This window comes from Musca autumnalis, unplaced genomic scaffold (genome assembly GCF_047663935.1).
Source record: "Musca autumnalis isolate F117 unplaced genomic scaffold, ASM4766393v1 scaffold_4, whole genome shotgun sequence".
NCBI lineage: Eukaryota > Metazoa > Arthropoda > Insecta > Diptera > Muscidae > Musca > Musca autumnalis.
In genome coordinates, this window is record NW_027411977.1 from 216,601,871 (window position 1) to 216,621,798 (window position 19,928).

A 19,928-nucleotide genomic window follows, 5' to 3' on the forward strand; every position below is an offset into this window, starting at 1 on the left:
TAGGAAAAAAACCGACATTTATTACATTTATTTCATAGTGCTAAAACAACAACAATCAAACAAAAAGGTAGATACAAATTAAGAGCAAATTATGATAAAAATTATACAATTTTTTTTATCTTACAGTCCGGACTTTACTAGTATTCTGAATAGCTGTAAAATTTTGAAAATAATACAAATGACCTGTATGTATATGAGGACAAAGTTTAGATGGTTGTGGGATCCTAATATTTCCACAGAAAAATCCAACAAGTCCGTAGAAATAAAATCCTTCATTTATTACAAATGTCCTCCTATTTGAGCCATTGCCCGGGTCATACATGAGCTTGCCAATAATCAAATTACAACTTTCAAATAAAAAAATATTCTCAACGTCCCAAAATTGATAAAGGTAAGCAAAAGGCGTAAATTATTTTTACAAAGGCGTAAATTATTTAAAAAAAATATTTTCAACGTCTTAAAATTGGCAATATTTTATTATTATATTTTAAAATATTTTCAATATTTTTTTTTAAAATTTAAATAACAAATATGTTTTTATAATATTTAAAACATTTTCAATATTTTTAAAATTATTTTCAATTTTTTATAAAATATTTTCAGTAGGATTGGGGTTTTTTATTTGAGATGACGACTTCTAATTTGCTTTTCAAAATAGTCAGGCTTAATCCATCCCACAATTTTTGTTTTAGTATTTTTTTAAACAACTTTTATTTATTTGTGGGAAAAAATTGGCTATAAAATTGAAAAAGGTAAGCAAAAGGCATAAATTATTTTTACAAAGGCGTAAATTATTTTAACAAAATATTTTCAACGTCTTAAAATTGGCAATATTTTATTATCATATTTTAAAATATTTTCAATATTTTTTTTTTTTTTTTTTAAATTTAAATAACAAATATGTTTTTATAATATTTAAAACATTTTCAATATTTTCAAAATTATTTTCAATATTTTATAAAATATTTTCAGCAGGATTTTCGTTTTTATTTGGGATGACGATTTCTTGCTTTTCAAAATAGTCAGGCTTAATCCCGTAATTGTTGTTTTAGTATTTTTTTAAACATCTTTTATTTATTAGTGGGAAAAATTGGCTATATTTACTAAGGGTGAGGATCTGTGGCGAAATCCGAAACTATAGTCTCCCTGCCTTACCCCTTGGTAAACATTGAGAATTTTCCCACTAATGAATTTAAGTTGTTTTAATAAAATACTAATACAACGACCATGGGATCACGCCTGAATATTTTGAAAAGCAAAATAAAATATTTTCAATATTTTCTAATATCAAAAAAAAATATTTTAAACATTTTTTTAGAAAAATTTTAAACCTCTTTTAAAAAAAATTAATATTTTTCAAATTAAAAAACATTTAAAAAAATTTTAACGTTTTTTAAATTTAAAAATTTTAAATTTTTTAAATTTAAATTTTTTTTAAAAATATTTAAAATATTTTTTTTTTAAATACCTATATATCTATTTTTTTCTTTCTAAGTATTTTCAGCATTTTTTAAAATATTTTCGATATTTTTTTTTAATATTTTCAATATTTTTTAAAATATTTTCAAAATATTAAAACATTTAAATTTTTTAATGTTTTTAATACTTTTAGAATATTTAAAATTTTTTTAAAAATATTTAAAATACCTATTTTTTAAATATCTATATATCTATTTTTTTTTCTTTCTAAATATTTTCAGTATTTTTTAAAATATTTTCAATATTTTTTAAAATATTTTCAATATTTTTTATAATATTTTCACTATTTTTAAAAATATTTTCAAAATATTAAAACATTTAAAATTTTTTTCAATGTTTTTAGAATACTTTAATTTTTTTCAAAAAATATTTAAAATATTTTTTTAAATACCTATATATCTATTTTTTTTTTTTTCTAAATATTTTCAGCATTTTTAAAATATTTTCAATATTTTTTAAAATATTTTCAATATTTTTTAAAATATTTTCAATATTTTTTAAAATATTTTCAAAATATTGAAACATTTAAAATTTTTAATGTTTTAATATTTTTAAAATATTTTAATTTTTTTTTTAAATATTTAAAATATTTTTTAAATACCTACCTATATATCTATTTTTTTCTTTCTAAATATTTTCAGCATTTTTTAAAATATTTTCAATATTTTTTAAAATATTTTCAATATTTTTTAAAATATTTTCAATATTTTTTAAAATATTTTCAAAATATTAAAACATTTAAAATTTTTTAATGTTTTTAGAATACTTTAAATTTTTTTTTAAAAAATATTTAAAATATTTTTTTAAATACCTATATTATCTATTTTTTTCCTTCTAAATATTTTCAGCACTTTTTAAAATATTTTCAATATTTTTTAAAATATTTTCAAAATATTAAAACATTTAAAATTTTTAATGTTTTTAACATTTTTAGAATATTTTAATTTTTTTTTAAAATATTTTTTAAATATCTATATATCTATTTTTTTTTTCTTTCCAAATATTTTCAGTATTTTTTAAGTATTTTCAATATTTTTTAAGATATTTTCACTATTTTTAAAAATATTTTCACTATTTCTAAAAATATTTTCTATATTTTTAAAATTATAAATAAAAATATTTTTTTAAAATACTTAAAATAAACATTTTTAATGTTTTTAAAAATATCTCCTGCATTTTTTATATATATTTAAATTTTTTAAATTTTTTTATATATATTTAAAAATATAAAAAATAAAAAAAATGTGTAAATTTTTTTAAATATTTTCCATTTTTTAATATTTTCAATATTTAAAAAAAAAACCTATTCAAGCTACCATACAAACTCGTGGATTTTTTATAAATATTTTCGAGTAAATATTTTCAAGCTTCTCAACAGAGGCGTAGGGCTTTTAAAAAATATTTTCAAGCCTCCAAAACAGGGCGTGGTGTATTTAAAAAATATTTGCAAGCCTCCCTAAGATGGCGTGGGGTATTCCAAAAATATTTTCAGGCCTCCCTACAAAGGGGTTGGTTGGGTTTTTTAAAATATGTTCGAGACTTTCTACAAAGGGATAGTTTTTAAAATATTTTCGGAGAACCTTTTCTTCATCACAGCGAGCTGTAGTAAATTTTTAAAGACCAACCTCAAGGTAGAGGGAAAAATTCAAAACATGCCAGCTTCACCTGCTCAAGAGGAATCCATTTCATGTGACGATTTATTGTTTATCAGATTTTCACGACGATTTAGCGATTTCCGACCATCCGTCCGTATGTTAAAATCAGGATACAGCTCGCTATATTTAAGAAAAAGTCAGTCATATAATTTGCACAGAAGTTTATATTACTCCTAGGATGATTTGCATTCAAAGTGGGCTATATCGGTCCACGTAGCTTTCGATATTAGAAATTTTTAAAGCTTTAGCATCCGAAATAGATGGAATTTGGTATTCAGTCTATGTTCCGGTTGTCGATACAGGTGCAAAGTTAACTTTCTGGGCACCACTAGGATTGTTTTTCAAAGGACTATATCGAGATGTATGTACTCGCATCATATATAGCATGTTTATCAAGACAAAAAAGACCACAATAGGACCCATAGAAGATCCCCCAAGAAGTCCTGTTGTCTATAGAAGATTTCTAGAAGTCATCTTTCGTCAATGAAAGGTCTCAAGAAGTCTTATGTTGTTTATTGAAGATTTAAATATGTAAGTCTTTTGTTATCTATAGAAGACCTCAAGAATAGAAGACCTAATTAGGTATCCTGCTACATATAGAAGACCTCAAGAGGTCTTCTTTTGCCCATAGAAAACCTCAGGAGATGTTCATCTGTCTCAAGAAGTTTTCTGTTATCTATAGAAGACCTGAAGAGGTGTTCTGTAGCCTATAGACGATCTCTAGAGGTGTTCTGTTGCATCAAGAAGACCTTCGGAGGTCTTCTGTTGCATAAAGAAGGCTTTAAGAGGTTATTGTTTTTCTTTGAAAGGCCTGAAAAATACTTCTGTTTTCTATGGAAAACCTCAATGGGTCTTCTGCTGTCTAAGCAAGACCTAAAGAGGTCTTCTGTTGTCTACAGAAGACTTTCAGAGTTATTGTGTTACGTCTAGCAGACCTCAAAAAATCGTCTGTTACCTACAGAAGACTTTCAGAGTTATTGTGTTACGTCTAGCAGGCCTCAAAAAATCTTCTGTTACCTACAGAAGACCTCAATAAGTCATCTATTGTCTCTAGAAGACCCCAAAAAGTCCTCTGTTGTCTGCAGAAAACCTAAAGTGGCCTCCGTTTCTGTTATTCATAGAAGACCTGAAGAGGTCTTATTGTCAATAGAAGACCTCTAGAAGTCCATATCTTGAAAAAGTAATCAGGACAAGATGCCTGGTAATTGTATTGCTGGCTGAAGCTCCTAAAATGTTCTTAAGCCTCTTGTTTCTCATGAACGGAACAAGGAACCTGTGTAGCTTAGGGCCACATGTTTGATCGGTTTGTTGTGGTTATTACACATTTCCCGAGATATGAAATTTCACATTTTTGGAAATGTTTAATTTTACCACAATTATGTTCAGATCATCCATAGGTCGGGAAGTATGGACTTCCGCAACGAAAACTATATATCCTTGTGATCACCACTGCATTAACTGTGGCAAAAAATAGCAGGGCTTAAATGACGAAATGTCAAGACCCATATCCCGGGAAGTATGGACTTCCCCCCGGAAAATTATATATCGTTGTATTCAGGATGCCAAGAGCTATCTATGGTAAAAATTTCAGCCCGGTCCGAGAGGTGCCGCTAAACAACCTAATGGTGTGAAGTACGAAATTTCCGAAATGTCAAGACCCATATCTCGGTAAGTATGGACTTCCCCCGGAAAATTATATATCGTTGGAATCAGGGTCCCAAGGGCTACCTATGGTAAAAATTTCGGACCGATCCGAGAGGTGCCCCTAAACGACACTTGTTCCAAATATCAGTCCTATTTTAGAAGTGATCTCAAACGACATTTAAGCCTGAATGAAATTCTGTCTGTGATTCCGAGGTTCCCCTAAGACCGAGTTATCAATAAAACTATTTGCATAACTAAAATAATAACAAAATTAAATAATTTTCTTAAATTTAACAAAAATATTGCTTTTCCAAAACTTACCTTCAACAAATCCAGTAGAAACGGTGATGCAGCACATAAAACAATTTTATGTGCTGGAAAACTGCGTCCACCCGCTGCCAACGTGCAATCGACCAAATCGCCGTGACATCGTAACAGCTGAATGGCCGATACCAATGAGGTGCCATAGTCACCCCATGTCAGGGAATATAATGAATTCATGGGCAATGCCATCATGGAGTCCACCGATTCACCAACAGCACAAACGTCCTCCAAGGGCTGTTGCTGTTGCTGAATTGGGTGGTAATAGTGGGTAATGGTGGCGGTGAATTTAAATTACCCGAAAAACACAAAATTTTTATGCGGCACGTTTGGGCGCACGGCGTTGCGTTTGTTTTTGGAGTTGTTTAAAGTTTTTTGTTGTTATTTTCTGTTTGTTGTGGGGAATCGTATCCTCGTTTGGGTGTTTTTTTGGTAAACCATGCACCGCGGAAAATTTAAGAAAAACGTCCTCGGTTTAAGTGTGATTTATTTTGTTTAGTTTTGCACTACACTTTGTTGTTTTTTCTTGTTGCACTTGTCTCTTTTGTTTGTTTTATTTTTGTTTCATTCACTTTTAAAACATCATCATTTTGTTTTACTTTATTTTTCTACTCTTCTTGGGTTAAAAACTTTGCTCCGTCTCCCAATGAGACCAACCATAAATGTCGGTGATTTTTTGTGGAACTGTGAAACTGTAAATAATCATTTAATATTTCATGATAAGAAAAAGAAGAAGCAGCAGTACCACGAAATGAGGGGAAATTGCCTTGTTTGCTCTTGCTTTGTCTCTCTCACTCACGTTATTTTGGGGGAGCCCCAACTCAACTGTTATGTACCACTCTCATATAATCAATAAGAAAGAGCAGGAGAGAGACAGAGAGCATAACCTTTTCAGAGTGTACTGTATATGTGATGTGTGTGGTGTTGTTGTGTGGGGGGGAGTTGGGGAGCCCACCAGGCAACCCAACAACCGTGTATTTACACTTGTGGCTAAAATACAAACATGAAAAAACAAAACTGTTCAAGTTTTTTTGTTTCTAGAAGTATTGCGCACAACTGACGTACATATTAATAAAAAAAACTGGTAAAGGCGCGCTGCCGTTTGGAATAAAAATTAACAATATGTAGGGACTTTGACTGGCTGGCTTTGGATTTCTTGGAACGAGAAGCAAATATGCCACGATAAAGAATTTTGTTAAAAGAACACTTTGAAAACTGTTTGTTGCTTTTTTTTCGTATTTCCCTTCCACCCCAAGTGGAAATTTTGATTGGTTTATGCTCTTGAGGTTTTTAGAAATATTTTCCCGCTTTTTTCACGGTTTTGTTGATAATCAGATTTTTGTGTTTGGAGCCGCCAGAAATCAGTTCAAATTTTATTCTCATGAGCACAAAATCTTTCTTTCTTTTTAGAAAACGACGCACACACACAACACAAATGCACCACATACTCTTCTTTTTTGCTTCTTCTTTGGGGATTGAACAATGATGACTATCAGAAGCACACAAAAATTTTTATCTCACTACTCTGGGAGCAACGAATTTCTGTTTACGATTTTTGCGCTCACCAACTTCTCGCCAACGATGAAATATTTCTACTAAAAATGAGTTTTTCAAAAAATCCCTGAAAAGTCAGGCGACGAACAACGGATACAATAAAAACTCACACACTCTCAGATATTCGTCGCGGGAGCAGAGCACAGCACATAAGAGGCAGAGAGAAGAAAGGAAAACAAAAACACATACAACACAACAACAACGTAAACATAAGAAACAACAACAAATTGCGTCTCTCGCTGAATTCTGTTTTATTTATAGGGGTCGTTCGTCGTGTTTTGTGTGGATGGCTTTCCCATAAGAAGCCAATGTAAACAGTAATGCCATTTTGGTGATTTTTTCGGTGTTAATAACGGCAGTACAAACATTAATGTTATTTTCGTGATGAAAAATCGCCACTTTGTCTTTTTGGGCTTAAGTCTCGTTTAGAGGCACCTCTCGGATCGGGCTGAAATCTGAAGCAAAAGTCGCAATAGCAAAGAAAAGTACTCACCACGAGCTTTAAAATGATACCCATATTTCCCAAGTAAAAATAGTAAAATGTCAAGACCCATATCTCGGGAAGTATGTACTTCCCCCGGAAGAGATATATATCGTTGTGATCAGGGTCCCAAGGACTACCTATGGTGCAAATTTCAGCCCGATCCGAGAGGTGTCCACAAATAAAGTAATGGTGTTAAAGTAGGACTTTCCCGAAATGTCAAGACCCATATCTCGGGAATTATGGATTTCTCCCTGGAAAGATATATATAGTTGTGATCAGGCTCCCAAAGACTACCTATGGTGAAAATTTCAGCCCGATCCGAGAGGTGTCCATAAATAAAGTAATGGTGTTAAAGTAGGACTTTCCCGAAATGTCAAGACCCATATCTCGGGAATTATGGACTTCCCCCTAGAAAGATATATATAGTCGTGATCAGGGTCCCAAGGACTACCTATGGTAAAAATTTCAGCCCGATCGGAGAGGTGCCCCTAAACGAGACTTGTTCCGTCTTTTTGTTAGAATTTGAAGAAAAAAGAGAAACTTTGCATTATTTTGCATTTGGTCCAAAATTTGCCTTTCGCAATATTTTGTATCGGTCCACTCCTTCCGGTACCTCGCCCACAAAAGTTCGAAAATTTTCGGAAAATTTGTGCGCACGATAACTCTTGAAGGGAGTAACCGATTTGGTCCATACATTGCACATCGTGAAATTTCTACCAGACTTACATAAAGTTCCAATATGGGCTCAATCGGTCCATTCCTTCGGGTACCCCCCACACAAAATTTAGGAAAAGTTCAGTTTAGGAGCTGCTCTCGAATCGCTTTGATTTTTGCTGTAAATACTTTACGATGGTACAAGTTTGATCCGGGGCGAGTCCATACTTCCTGAGAAAGTAGCCTGAAAGGTGCAAACAGCCCCTGTGACACTGTGTGTTGGGGTTGGAGCGCAAGTTAACTCTTAAACGGATTTGCCGACTCGGTCCAAAATTTAGCCTTCGTAATATTTTGTTTAAACTTAGTTTAAGTTTGAAGATAAACCATATCAGTCCACTCCTTCCGGTACCTCCCCCACAAAAATTCCAAAATGTTCGAAAAAATGTGGACACGATAACTCTTGAAGGGAGTGACCGATTTGATTCATTCTTTATACATCCTAATATATTTACCAGATATAGATCAGGTTTGAATATGGACTATATTTGTCCACTCCTTGGGGTACTTCCCACACAGAATTTCGGATATGTTCACTTTAAGACCTTCTCTGGAATCACTTTGATTTTTGATGAAGCTACTTAAATTTGCTGCCTGACATACTGGTCCAAAATTTATACGATGACCCACTGAAATGACTAGTAGGCGCCATATCTATCGAAAATATATGACTCCCTAAATAAGATCCACTTCCATAATGTACTATGTCGGTCCATTCCTTCGAGTACCTCCTCCGCAACACTTTTTAACTTTAATCCTAATCATAATTTTTGTCGGCAAGTTTAAATGACCAAAAAGGGCCACAAAATTCTGAAAAGACCCCTGACATAGGCTGAGTGTATATCTCTGTCGGCAAAGCCGACGGATACTTTTTTACTTGTTACTATGTTTTTATCATAGTAAAAAAATTGTAGCTTCTTGCAGGTTCTGGAACAGCAAATATTTCTAAAAACTATTTTCAAAGAAAACTGCAAAAAAATTTGTTCTATGCCCTGATTTTTACCTCTATCAGGGCAACGCCGTTAAAGACTAGTAATAATATAGGGCAAACCGGCTAATACAGGATTTTCCATATATCATCCTACATCTATAGACCCTTACCGAAGGAAAAGGTGTTCTGTAGATCATTTCCGAAGGAAAAAGTTGCATCTATAGACCCTTTCTGAAGGAAAATGTGAATCTTTACACACTTTCCGAAGGAAAAGATGGATCTATAGACGCTTTTCAAAGGAAAGGTGCTCCTATATACGTTTTCCGAAGGAAAAGGTGCTTCTATAGACACCTTCTGTACGAATACGAAGAATAAGATGCATCTATAGACCCTTCTCGAAGGAAAATATACTTCTACAGGCTTTTCCGAAGGAATTGGTACTTCTATAGACCCTTCCCGAAACGAAAGTATTTTTATAAACCCTTTCTGCTACTCTAGACCCTTTTCTAAAAGAAATTGTAGTCCTGAGACTATGCTTGTATAGACCATTTGCGAAGGAAAACGTGATTCTATAGGCCATTTCCGAAGAAAATGTGCTTTTACAGACCCTTCCCGAAAAGTGCTTCCATAAACCCTGTTCTCTAAAGAAATCGTACTTCTGAAAGCATGACTGCTTCTATAGACACTTTCTGAAAGCAAGGCTGCTTTTACAGACATTTTCTGAAAGCAAAGTTGCTTCTATTGACCCTTTCTGTAAGAAGGCGTGCTTCTATAGTTCCTTTATGAAAAAATGAATGCCTCTATTGTTGCCCATTTCTGAATGAAAGGGCGCGTCTATAGTTCCTTTCTGAAAGAAAGGTATCCTCTGTAGTCCCTTTCTGAAAGAAATGCATCTTCTGTAGCCCCTTTCTGAAAGAAAGTTTGCTTCTACAGTCCTTTTCTGAAATAAAGGTTGCTTCTATAGTCCCTTTCTGAATGGAGGGGTGCTTCTATAGTCCCTTTCTGAAATAAAAGTTGCTTCTATAGTCTCTTTCTGAAAGAAAGAGTGCTTCTATAGTCCCTTTCTGAAAGAAATGGCGGTTCCCTATTCCCTTTCTGAAAGAAAGGGTGCTTCTATAGCCCCTTTCTGAAAGAATTGGCACTTCCTTAGTCCCTTTCTGAAAGAAATGGCGCTTCCTTAGCCCCTATCTGAAAGAAAGGGTGCTTCTATAGTCCCTTTCTGAAAGAAAGGGTGCTTCTGTAGTGCCTTTCTGAAAGAAAGGGTGCTTCTGTAGTCCCTTTCTGAAACAAAGTGTGCTGCTTTAGTTCATTTCTGAAAGAAAGGGTGCTTCCATAGTCCCTTTCTGAAAGTGTGCTTCCATAGTCCCTTTCTGAAAGAAAGTGTGCTTCTATAGTCCCTTTCTAAAAGAAAGGGTGCTTCTGTAGTCCCTTTCTAAAACAAAGAGTGCTTCTATAGTCCCTTTCTGAAAGAAAGGGTGCTTCTGTAGTCCCTTTCTGAAACAAAGTGTGCTGCTTTAGTTCATTTCTGAAAGAAAGGGTGCTTCCATAGTCCCTTTCTGAAAGAAAGTGTGCTTCCATAGTCCCTTTCTGAAAGAAAGTGTGCTTCTATAGTCGCTTTCTGAAAGAAAGAGTGCTTCTATAGCCCCTTTCTGAAAGATAGGGCGCTTCTATAGTCCCTTTCTGAAACAAAGGGTACTTCTATAGTTCCATTCTGAAAGAAGAAGTGCTTGTATAGTCCCTTGCTGAAAGAAAGGTGCTTCTATAGTCCCTATCTGAAAGAAAGGGTGTTTCTATAGTCCCTTTCTGAAAGAAAGGGTGCTTTTGTAGTCTCTTTCTGAAAGAAAGGGTGCTTCTGTAGTCCCTTTCTAAAAAAAGGGCGCTTCTATAGTCCCTTTCTGAAAGAAAGGGCGCTTCTATAGTCCCTTTCTGAAAGAAATGGTGCTCTATAGTCCTTTTCTGAAATAAAGGGTGCTTCTATAGACCATTTCTGAATGAAGGGGTGCTTCTATAGTCCCTTTCTGAATGAAGGGGTGCTTCTATAGTCCCTTTCTTAATAAAGGGGTGCTTCTATAGTCCCTTTCTGAATAAAGGGTTGCTTCTATAGTCCCTTTCTGAATGAAGGGGTGCTTCTATAGTCCCTTTCTGAATGAAGGGGTGCTTCTATAGTCCCTTTCTGAATGAAGGGGTGCTTCTATAGTCCCTTTCTGAATGAAGGGGTGCTTCTATAGTCCCTTTCTGAATAAAGGGGTGCTTCTATAGTCCCTTTCTGAATGAAGGGGTGCTTCTATAGTCCCTTTCTGAATGAAGGGGTGCTTCTATAGTCCCTTTCTGAATGAAGGGGTGCTTCTATAGTCCCTTTCTGAATGAAGGGGTGCTTCTATAGTCCCTTTCTGAATGAAGGGGTGCTTCTATAGTCCCTTTCTGAATGAAGGGGTGCTTCTATAGTCCCTTTCTGAATGAAGGGGTGCTTCTATAGTCCCTTTCTGAATGAAGGGGTGCTTCTATAGTCCCTTTCTGAATGAAGGGGTGCTTCTATAGTCCCTTTCTGAATGAAGGGGTGCTTCTATAGTCCCTTTCTGAATTAAGGGGTGCTTCTATAGTCCCTTTCTGAATGAAGGGGTGCTTCTATAGTCCATTTCTGAATGAAGGGGTGCTTATATAGGGGGTGCTTCTATAGTCCTTTTCTGAAATAAAGGGTGCTTCTATAGACCATTTCTGAATGAAGGGGTGCTTCTATAGTCCCTTTCTGAATGAAGGGGTGCTTATATAGGGGAAGCTTCTATAGTCCCTTTCTGAATGAAGGGGTGCTTATATAGGAGGTGCTTCAATAGTCCCATTCTGAAAGAAAGGGGGCTTCCATAGTCCCATTCTGATAGAAAGGGTACCTCTATGTCCTTTTCTGAAAGAAATGGTACCTCTATGTCCTTTTCTGAAAGAAAGGGTACCTCTATGTCCTTTTCTGAAACAAGGCGTGCCTTTGTATTCATTCGCTGAAACAATGTTTATTTCTGCAAGAAAGGATGTTTCTATTGCTTATTTCCGCGCAGGGTGCTTCTGTTGTCCTGTGTCTATTGAAAGGGTGTTTTTATTGACTTGTTTTGAAAAAAGGGATGCTTCTATTGACCTGTGATGCAAGATAGGGTGCTTCTATTTACCCGGTCTGCAAGAAAGGGCGCTGAAGAAGGGGTTTTTATAAACCCTATCCAGTGAAAAAGTTCAAAAATGTTTGGTATTAGTATGGTTTGCCTTCTTGTGGTTTATTATGTTGTTGTATAGTTCGGCTATAGGCTTTTCTAGTAAAAGACTTGATGTTTTTAGTTTTCAAGTTTTATTTATTTCCGATATTTCGACTGGAATCTCCAGTCATCCTCAGGGAACTACAATAAATTACATTTTACCAACAATTTTCTGGATATGTGAACATTAAAAACTTACTTAAAGGAAGTAGTCGTTGTTTTCAGTACAAAATACTTTCTTTAACTAAAGTTTAGCAGATCTATACTTATTAACTACATGTCTGTAACTTTGAGCGCAATTGTCAGTGTCTGTTTTATAATTTAATCGTTTGTTTGTAGGTGTGTTGATTATATGCAACATCTCAAGAGTGAACCGTTTGTGGTAATTATTCTCTTGAGCTAAAACTTTGATGTTGTCGAAATCAGGGACGTGTCCTGTGAGGGTGCAGTGTGCTGCTAACGCTGTTTTTTGTTCCAAAGGTTTATTTCGAGCTTTGTGATCTGATTTATGTGATGATGTCCTGGTCTTTAACTTGGTTTTTGTAGTGCCAACATATACCTTTTGGCATATGTTGGACTTGTCACCTTTGCAATTAATGCGATAAACTACGTTAGATCTATCTTAGTAGTTTATCGCATTAATTGCAAAGGTGACAAGTCCAACATATGCCAAAAGGTATATGTTGGCACTACAAAAACCAAGTTAAAGACCAGGACATCATCACATAAATCAGATCACAAAGCTCGAAATAAACCTTTGGAACAAAAAACAGCGTTAGCAGCACACTGCACCCTCACAGGACACGTCCCTGATTTCGACAACATCAAAGTTTTAGCTCAAGAGAATAATTACCACAAACGGTTCACTCTTGAGATGTTGCATATAATCAACACACCTACAAACAAACGATTAAATTATAAAACAGACACTGACAATTGCGCTCAAAGTTACAGACATGTAGTTAATAAGTATAGATCTGCTAAACTTTAGTTAAAGAAAGTATTTTGTACTGAAAACAACGACTACTTCCTTTAAGTAAGTTTTTAATGTTCACATATCCAGAAAATTGTTGGTAAAATGTAATTTATTGTAGTTCCCTGAGGATGACTGGAGATTCCAGTCGAAATATCGGAAATAAATAAAACTTGAAAACTAAAAACATCAAGTCTTTTACTAGAAAAGCCTATAGCCGAACTATACAACAACATAATAAGTTCAAAAATTTAAAATGAGTTCAAAAAATTTAGCTTAATTCCCTGTTCCAAATTGCGTTCGTGGTGTTTTAGCATTTTTTTTTATATAAAAGTGTAAAACACTTAAAAAATATTCCCACTTTTCAAAAATATCTCATTTTATTATTTGGGCGATTTTTAAATTTTTGCGTTTTTTTCACCTGCAAAAATTGTCATCACTGACAAAAATGCCATTCACTGTGTAGGCAAAAGTGTGTTGTGTTGTTTGTCTTTATTTTGTTGTTGTTTTTATTATTTCAAATGGGAGCAAGATGGCTGACGTGCTCTTCTCGCATATACCACACTCACACACATACATATACACACCACGGACAAAACGAGCGACGACCAAGCATTGTCGTCATTTATGGCAGTCACACAACTCAGCAAAACCAACAGCAGCGCACCAACAACAACAACCAAATCCCAGAAAAGAGGTACAGTCATTCAATTGTATGAATTTGTGAGTTCGTATCTCCACGAGTGTTGTGTGTTTCGTGAGCAAAATGATGGTGGTGGTGGCCTCGTGTTTTTTTTTTCGAAAAGAGAATATGCAACAAACAACGGCAAGTAAATGAATGATTTGGGAACTAAAAATGAATGTTGATTTAAATAGGTAGCTAGCTAACTTGCTGAGCCACGTTTTTATGGTTTACAAAAACAACAACGACTTAAAGAACTGTTTGACATTTTAGGGGAGAGGAGAGTAGAAACCAAGGGAGATATTTTCGTTAAAAAAATTATTCTCAAAAATTCCAATTTCATTGCAAGAAAGCAAAACATGATTAAAATTTTGTTTACCTACCTTTTTACAGATGATGTCCCCCGCCGGCGGACGGTGTCCTCTCTGTTATGATTTTCTTGTGTAAGAATCTCTTGTTCTCCATTCCTGGGAGAGGGAGGAGAACTTGTCCAAACACCAGCAAATTGAATTGGCAATTTGGAGAAGAAAATTGTCATAAAAATTTGTGTTTTTGGTTTGTGAATTGAGATTATGTTTTTGTCATCTTCCACCGTTTACTATCATTAGAAGGAGAGGTGGGTCACCCTAGATGAGAGATGTACCGTTAATAGAGTTTATTATTGTTATTAGGCGGCGAGAGGTGATGGTGGTGTCCACCGGGAGAGTGTGAGAGGTTATAGCTATTTGGATTCTTTTTAGTGGCAGAAATCAAACTTCAAAGTATGAAAACTGTAGCCACTCATTCAGAAAGTCAGAATGTGTTGATTTGTGTTCCCGGCAGTTTAGTATTGCAATTTGCAACAGCCGTAGCAGTTGTATTCGACAATTGGATCTCGTGAAGAACAGCGGAAACAATAAGAATTGACGCAATGGACTGCCGATAATCTGGATCTTGAATTAAAGAAATAATTTTTCGGCGGAAAAAATGTCCACGAAGTGAATGAAGTCTGCTAAGGGCAACCAACCTTTACCTAATATTTGCACTGAAAATAGAACCTCAATAGGTTTTAAATTGTTGTGATTAGCATAAGAAGAACTACGTGCGCTAACAATTCCAAACAGATCTGAGGGTTCCCCAAACAATATAACATTACCGAAATTGTATTTCAAACCGCGAGTGAAGTCACCTTCTAACAAGTAAAAGTTTAAAGCAGGAAGACGTCCTAGTCACTAGATCATATGGGAAAAATTATACGTAATTTAGATCTTAAATTAAAAAAATGTGGAACATGTAAATAATGAAGCCCGTTCAAGGATTTTTTTGAAACTACTGTCTGCCCAAGAGGTCCCCATTACAACGGGATATGATTATTTTTCATCTTTCATTGAGGAATTGTCTATAGAAAAGACGCTTTCTAGCAGAAAGGGTCTACAGAGCACAATTTCCATCAGAAAAGTTCTATAGAACCACCCTTTCTGGCAGAAAGGGGTCTACAGAAGCACCCTTTCTAGCAGGAGGCTCTACATAATCATTATTTCTTTCTGAAAAGGTCTATGGAAGCACCCTTTTAGAAAGGGACTATTGAAGCACAACTTATTTCAGAAAGGGGCTATATAAACACCATTTCGTTCAGAAACGGACTATAGAAGCGCCATTTCTTTCTGAAAAGCTCTATGGAAGCACCCTTTTAGAAAGGGACTATTGAAGCACCCTCTCTATCAGAAAGAGACTATAGCGCAATGATGAACACGAATGGAGCATTTGTATGACGAATCGTATGAAAACGTAAATGCGGGTGCTCATCTTGTGCATCAATGCTATAGAGTCAACCTTTCTTTCAGAATGGGACTATAGAAGCACCTTTTCTTTTAAGAAAGGGACTATAGATGCACAATTTCTTTCAAAAAGGGACTTTAGAAGCACAATTTATTTGAGAAAGGGAATACAAAAGCACCGTTTCTTTCAGAAAGGGATCTACAGAAGCTTCCTTTCTAGCAGAAAGGGCTATAGAAGCACCATTTCTCTCAGAAAGGGACTATAGAAGCACCCTCTCTTTCAGAAAGGGACTATAGAATCACCCTTTCTTTCAGAAAGGGGCTGTAGAAGCAGCCTTTCTTTCAGAAAAGGACTATAGATGCAAACTTTCTTTCAGAATAGTATTACAGAAGCACCCTTTATTTTAGAAAGGGTATATAGAAGCACCTTTTCTTTTAGGAAAGGCCTTTAGAAGCGCCATTTCTTTTAGGGAGCGCATTTAAAAGCGCCCGTTCTTTTAGAGAGTGCCTTTAGAAATACCTTTTCTTTTGGAGAGGTCCTCTTGAAGCACCATTTCTTTCAGTAACGCTCTATATAAGCACCCTATCTTTTGGAGATGGCCTTAAGAGGCACCCTTTCTTTCAGTAACGCTATATATAAGCACCCTATCTTTCAGTAAGGCACTATAGAAACATCCTATCTTTCGGTAAGGTACTATAGAGGCACCCTTTTCATTCAGAAAGGGTCTATAGCATCTCGCTTTCTTTCAGAGTGGGTCCATAGAAGGCTGCTTTCTTTCCTGTTATGAATGTCAGTTTTTTGTCTTCGTAGAGTATTTCACGAAATATAGACTTGTAAAGTCCCTCGAAAAACTGGAAATGCATTCAGAAAATGAATTCCACAAATTTCATGAATACCTTTTAGAATGAATATGGACACATCAGCAAGGACTCTACAGAGATTACTCCGCCATCTGCTTGAAGAAGGTTTAAAACAACATGTATAGAAGAAGATATAAGTCCCGGGCCACACTAGAGAAATTTCAGTGAAATTTTGACATGAAACTTTGCATTTTTGAGAAAAACACGTGATTTGAAGAAACTAGTGTTCACGGTTTCATGTGTTCTGTAATTTCGCTTTGTTGCAATATTCGTATGAAATAAACAGACTGTTTTATTTTATATCATCTTTTAGTTTCATGTCAAAATTTCAGTGAAATTACTCTTACCGCTTTAGTTCCGGTCCACACTAGCGTGAATTTCATTAAAAAGTTTAAATATATTAGGCGTTCTTATAGTGCGGTTACACTACAGTTTTTTGCCGGGTTAACCCACTTTATGAGGATTTATTGCTTAATCTGGTCAAATCTGACCAGATTTGCCATACAAAAATTAAATCCTCTCACGACTGGGTTTATTTTAAATCCGGCACAAATCCACCAAAAATACTGTGTTGTATTCGGTATTTGTGCAAAAAAATCCAACTCTACTCAAAAAGTACCAAAAGTTGCAACTGTTTTTGCAACAGAGTTTGTCGTGTTTTACATGTTTACGATTGGTCGCATGAGATTTTATGGAGTTAACAAATCTAAAGTTATTTGAAAATCATAAAATTATTTATTTTTTTACATTAGACACTTTTTTAACAAAAAGTACGCTTGATACCATGATACAAAAATGTATCCCTGTGTGTAAAATATACCAATATGAGCAAAGAGGGGACGATATCTCATGCGAGAAATTGTAAAAGTGTTAAACACGACTTTATTAGTTATTTTGTATGTATACGTAAACAAACATCAGCTGACAGTTTATATCCTCGAAAAGCTAAGTGTAACCAGCAAAGATTAACCCACTGGATCTATTAAACCCAGTGGGTTAACCTTCAATAGTGTAACCGGGGTATTAGATCCAGTTTCACACTACAGCAATTTCATGGTTTTACTCTACTCTGAAACTCGATCTAGAAATGCATAATTTCATGAAACTTTTTATTGAAATTCGCGCTAGTATGGACCGAGACAAATACGTACTAGAAACGCATAATTTCATGAAATTTTTTCGATGAAATCACTCTATTGTGGACCTGGACTTAAAGCCCCAAACATATCCAGCGTTTGAGTAAAGTTTTGTATCATTTCAGGCAGATGGCTGAATTTCGAAACGTCAGTTGCTTTGTATTCTTGCATGAAACTAGGAATGAAATTGCAGTAGTGGGGAACTCGATCTAAGAACCCCTAGTTTCATGCACCAATACAAAGCAGCTGACGTTTCGGTAGTCAGCCATGAATAAAGAACAATTGAAACTTGTCAGCACTTTGTCTTTTATTAATTTACTCAAACGTTGGATGTGCTTTCAGCTTTTGGTCTGTTCCTTTACTTCTGAAAATGGTAAAACCGGCAAACCATGGTAGAATAAGAAAAGGTAGCAGCAATACACAGCTGACTGAACTGGGTTGTAACGTTAGTGTCAAATTTCATATGACATTTTATACATTTATTTCTATTTCGATGTACATTAGGGACATATATTTTTTGAGAAAAAAATATATCATTCGGAAAAAAACCATTTCCCAGAAAGACTTCTTCATATCAATGATATGTAACCTCCTCCAAGTTCGAACGATAAACCGCGCAGTAAATCCCCGCTTGTAGAGGCGATACAACGTTTGTTAATATGTGAGGTATTTTGTTAAAATTTAACAAAAATAAAGCCCTAATAAACATGTGCTTCTTTGATTTCTAAAACAAAACATTGAAACAGCTTCTCCTTTTTCTATGACCCCAAACTTTTCTGCAAGAATTCTACTTTCTGTGAGAATTTATGCATTTAGTGGAATGATGTGGAAACATAAAAATTGAAAATGTAACGAATTTTCATTCATGTTTTCCAAAATATTCAACCAAATTTGAAAAATTATTAGTTTTTTAAATTCCAATAATTTATAGACATTTCCTTGTTTTGTTTACAAATACAACTGGCAAGTAACGTTACAAACAAAAACAAATTCCTTTGTGGTTGTTGTTCGAGTTGTATTTGTTGTAGTATTAACTTTACCTTATATTTGTTCTACCATGACGCGCAACGGTAGATGAATAAAAGAGAAAGTGCTGCCAAGTTTCAATTTGCCCTTACTCTTCTATCAGAATGACACAAATGGTCCGTTCCTTTACTCTCATGTTACACGCTAAAACTTTCATACGAAACTTTCCCATTATTTTGGCGTTCATAGATCGAGTTCCATACAAAAGTAATTTTATGAAATTACTGTAATGTAATTCTTGCCTTTTGCTAGAACAAAATATTTATTAACTTGTATTTTTTGGCATTTTATTTTGAGTTGCGTTTTCAGCATACTCAATTCGAACATACTCGGTGAGAGCATTCCGTCGTCTATCTTTTCATTAGTCTATGCCTGGACTGGTTGCATCCATAAAAATTAGGAGAGAGGTGAGTGGACTAAACAAATGCAGCGTGTCGTGTATTCCTAATCCAGATGCCGGGCATGTGTTGGGTATCGTTGCATAAATTCGCACCCAATACGAATTGAGGCAGCTGCATCGCCCGCTAAAACCACTCGTATTTACCTTGATAGTTGACATTCTTCTGTTGCAATGGATGCGTGGTGATGGTCTCCGAATCCAGCGTACACAATGTACCATTGTACACCCTGCGCCACTGCACCAGTGGGAATGCTACATGATAGGCTCTTTGATATAGAGGTTCTAGTGAATATCTCTCCTAATATGCCTGGGCGGGGAGAGCCTAGATCGTGATGCTCAAGGCTATAACACCCAAGCAGCCGCAAAGCTAACCACAGATCGACCTATTGCTTTGTAAGAGGCCAACAAGGTTTCTTTGTTCTGCCGACCAGCGATTTGAGAACCTTTTTCCTGCTTCTGACCTGTGGCATGCTTGGACGACTTAAACATGCTATCGAATTTTAAACCCAATATCTGGGAGTTAGTGGTCGAAATCAGGACGCCACCGACCTATGTATATGTTTAGGTGTTGCAGTAGCGACATAGAAACCTACGCTGCCGGAATTTCAGAAACATAGAGGTTCCGTCAAATGTCAATTTTCTTCCGAATTCTTATTTCAGAACTCCACAAAGGACTGGCGTTGATTATCCAACGTTGATTATATGTCCTTGAACAGCTTGAGGCCCTTAATAGGTCAAGAGCCACCATAACTGTTCGGTCGTATAGTCTGTTCTGGTCCAGTCCTCTTCTCTTATACATATGTGGATATGGAATGCGAACGGGTTATTACGACCAAACTCGGCGATATGAAAAAAATAACGTACATTTTTTTAAACATGCATTCTCTTTAATATTTAATTTTCGAATCATGTATCCGCATTTATACTCTAACCCAACTTCTTTCAGAGTGTCCATGTCATGAAATTCCTCAGTTTCCTATTCAATCTGACAGGGGTTTTCATCATAAATTTTCTCTCGAAATTCAACAACTAAATCGTTTTTTTTTTTGGTAGGTGCTGCTAGGTATTTGAGTTGTCG

The 19,928-nt window shown here is 35.0% G+C and overlaps 1 protein-coding gene across 7 annotated transcripts in view; it reads right to left on the bottom strand.

Annotated features, from left to right (window-relative positions):
* Trl (Trithorax-like) overlaps nucleotides 1-19,928 on the bottom strand; it is a 66,440-nt gene that overhangs the window by 42,850 nt on the left and 3,662 nt on the right. The window contains exons 2-3 of one of the 7 annotated variants that reach the window (XM_073986572.1): nucleotides 6,665-6,943; nucleotides 5,100-5,791 (exon numbers count right to left, since the gene is read on the bottom strand). In XM_073986572.1, the coding sequence (XP_073842673.1) occupies nucleotides 5,100-5,294 (195 nt within the window). In that variant the 5' untranslated portion in view covers nucleotides 5,295-5,791; nucleotides 6,665-6,943. Of the gene's footprint in view, nucleotides 1-5,099; nucleotides 5,792-5,898; nucleotides 6,944-19,928 lie in introns of those variants that run through there. The other 6 variants (XM_073986571.1, XM_073986573.1, XM_073986575.1 and 3 more) reach the window with 6 other exon arrangements.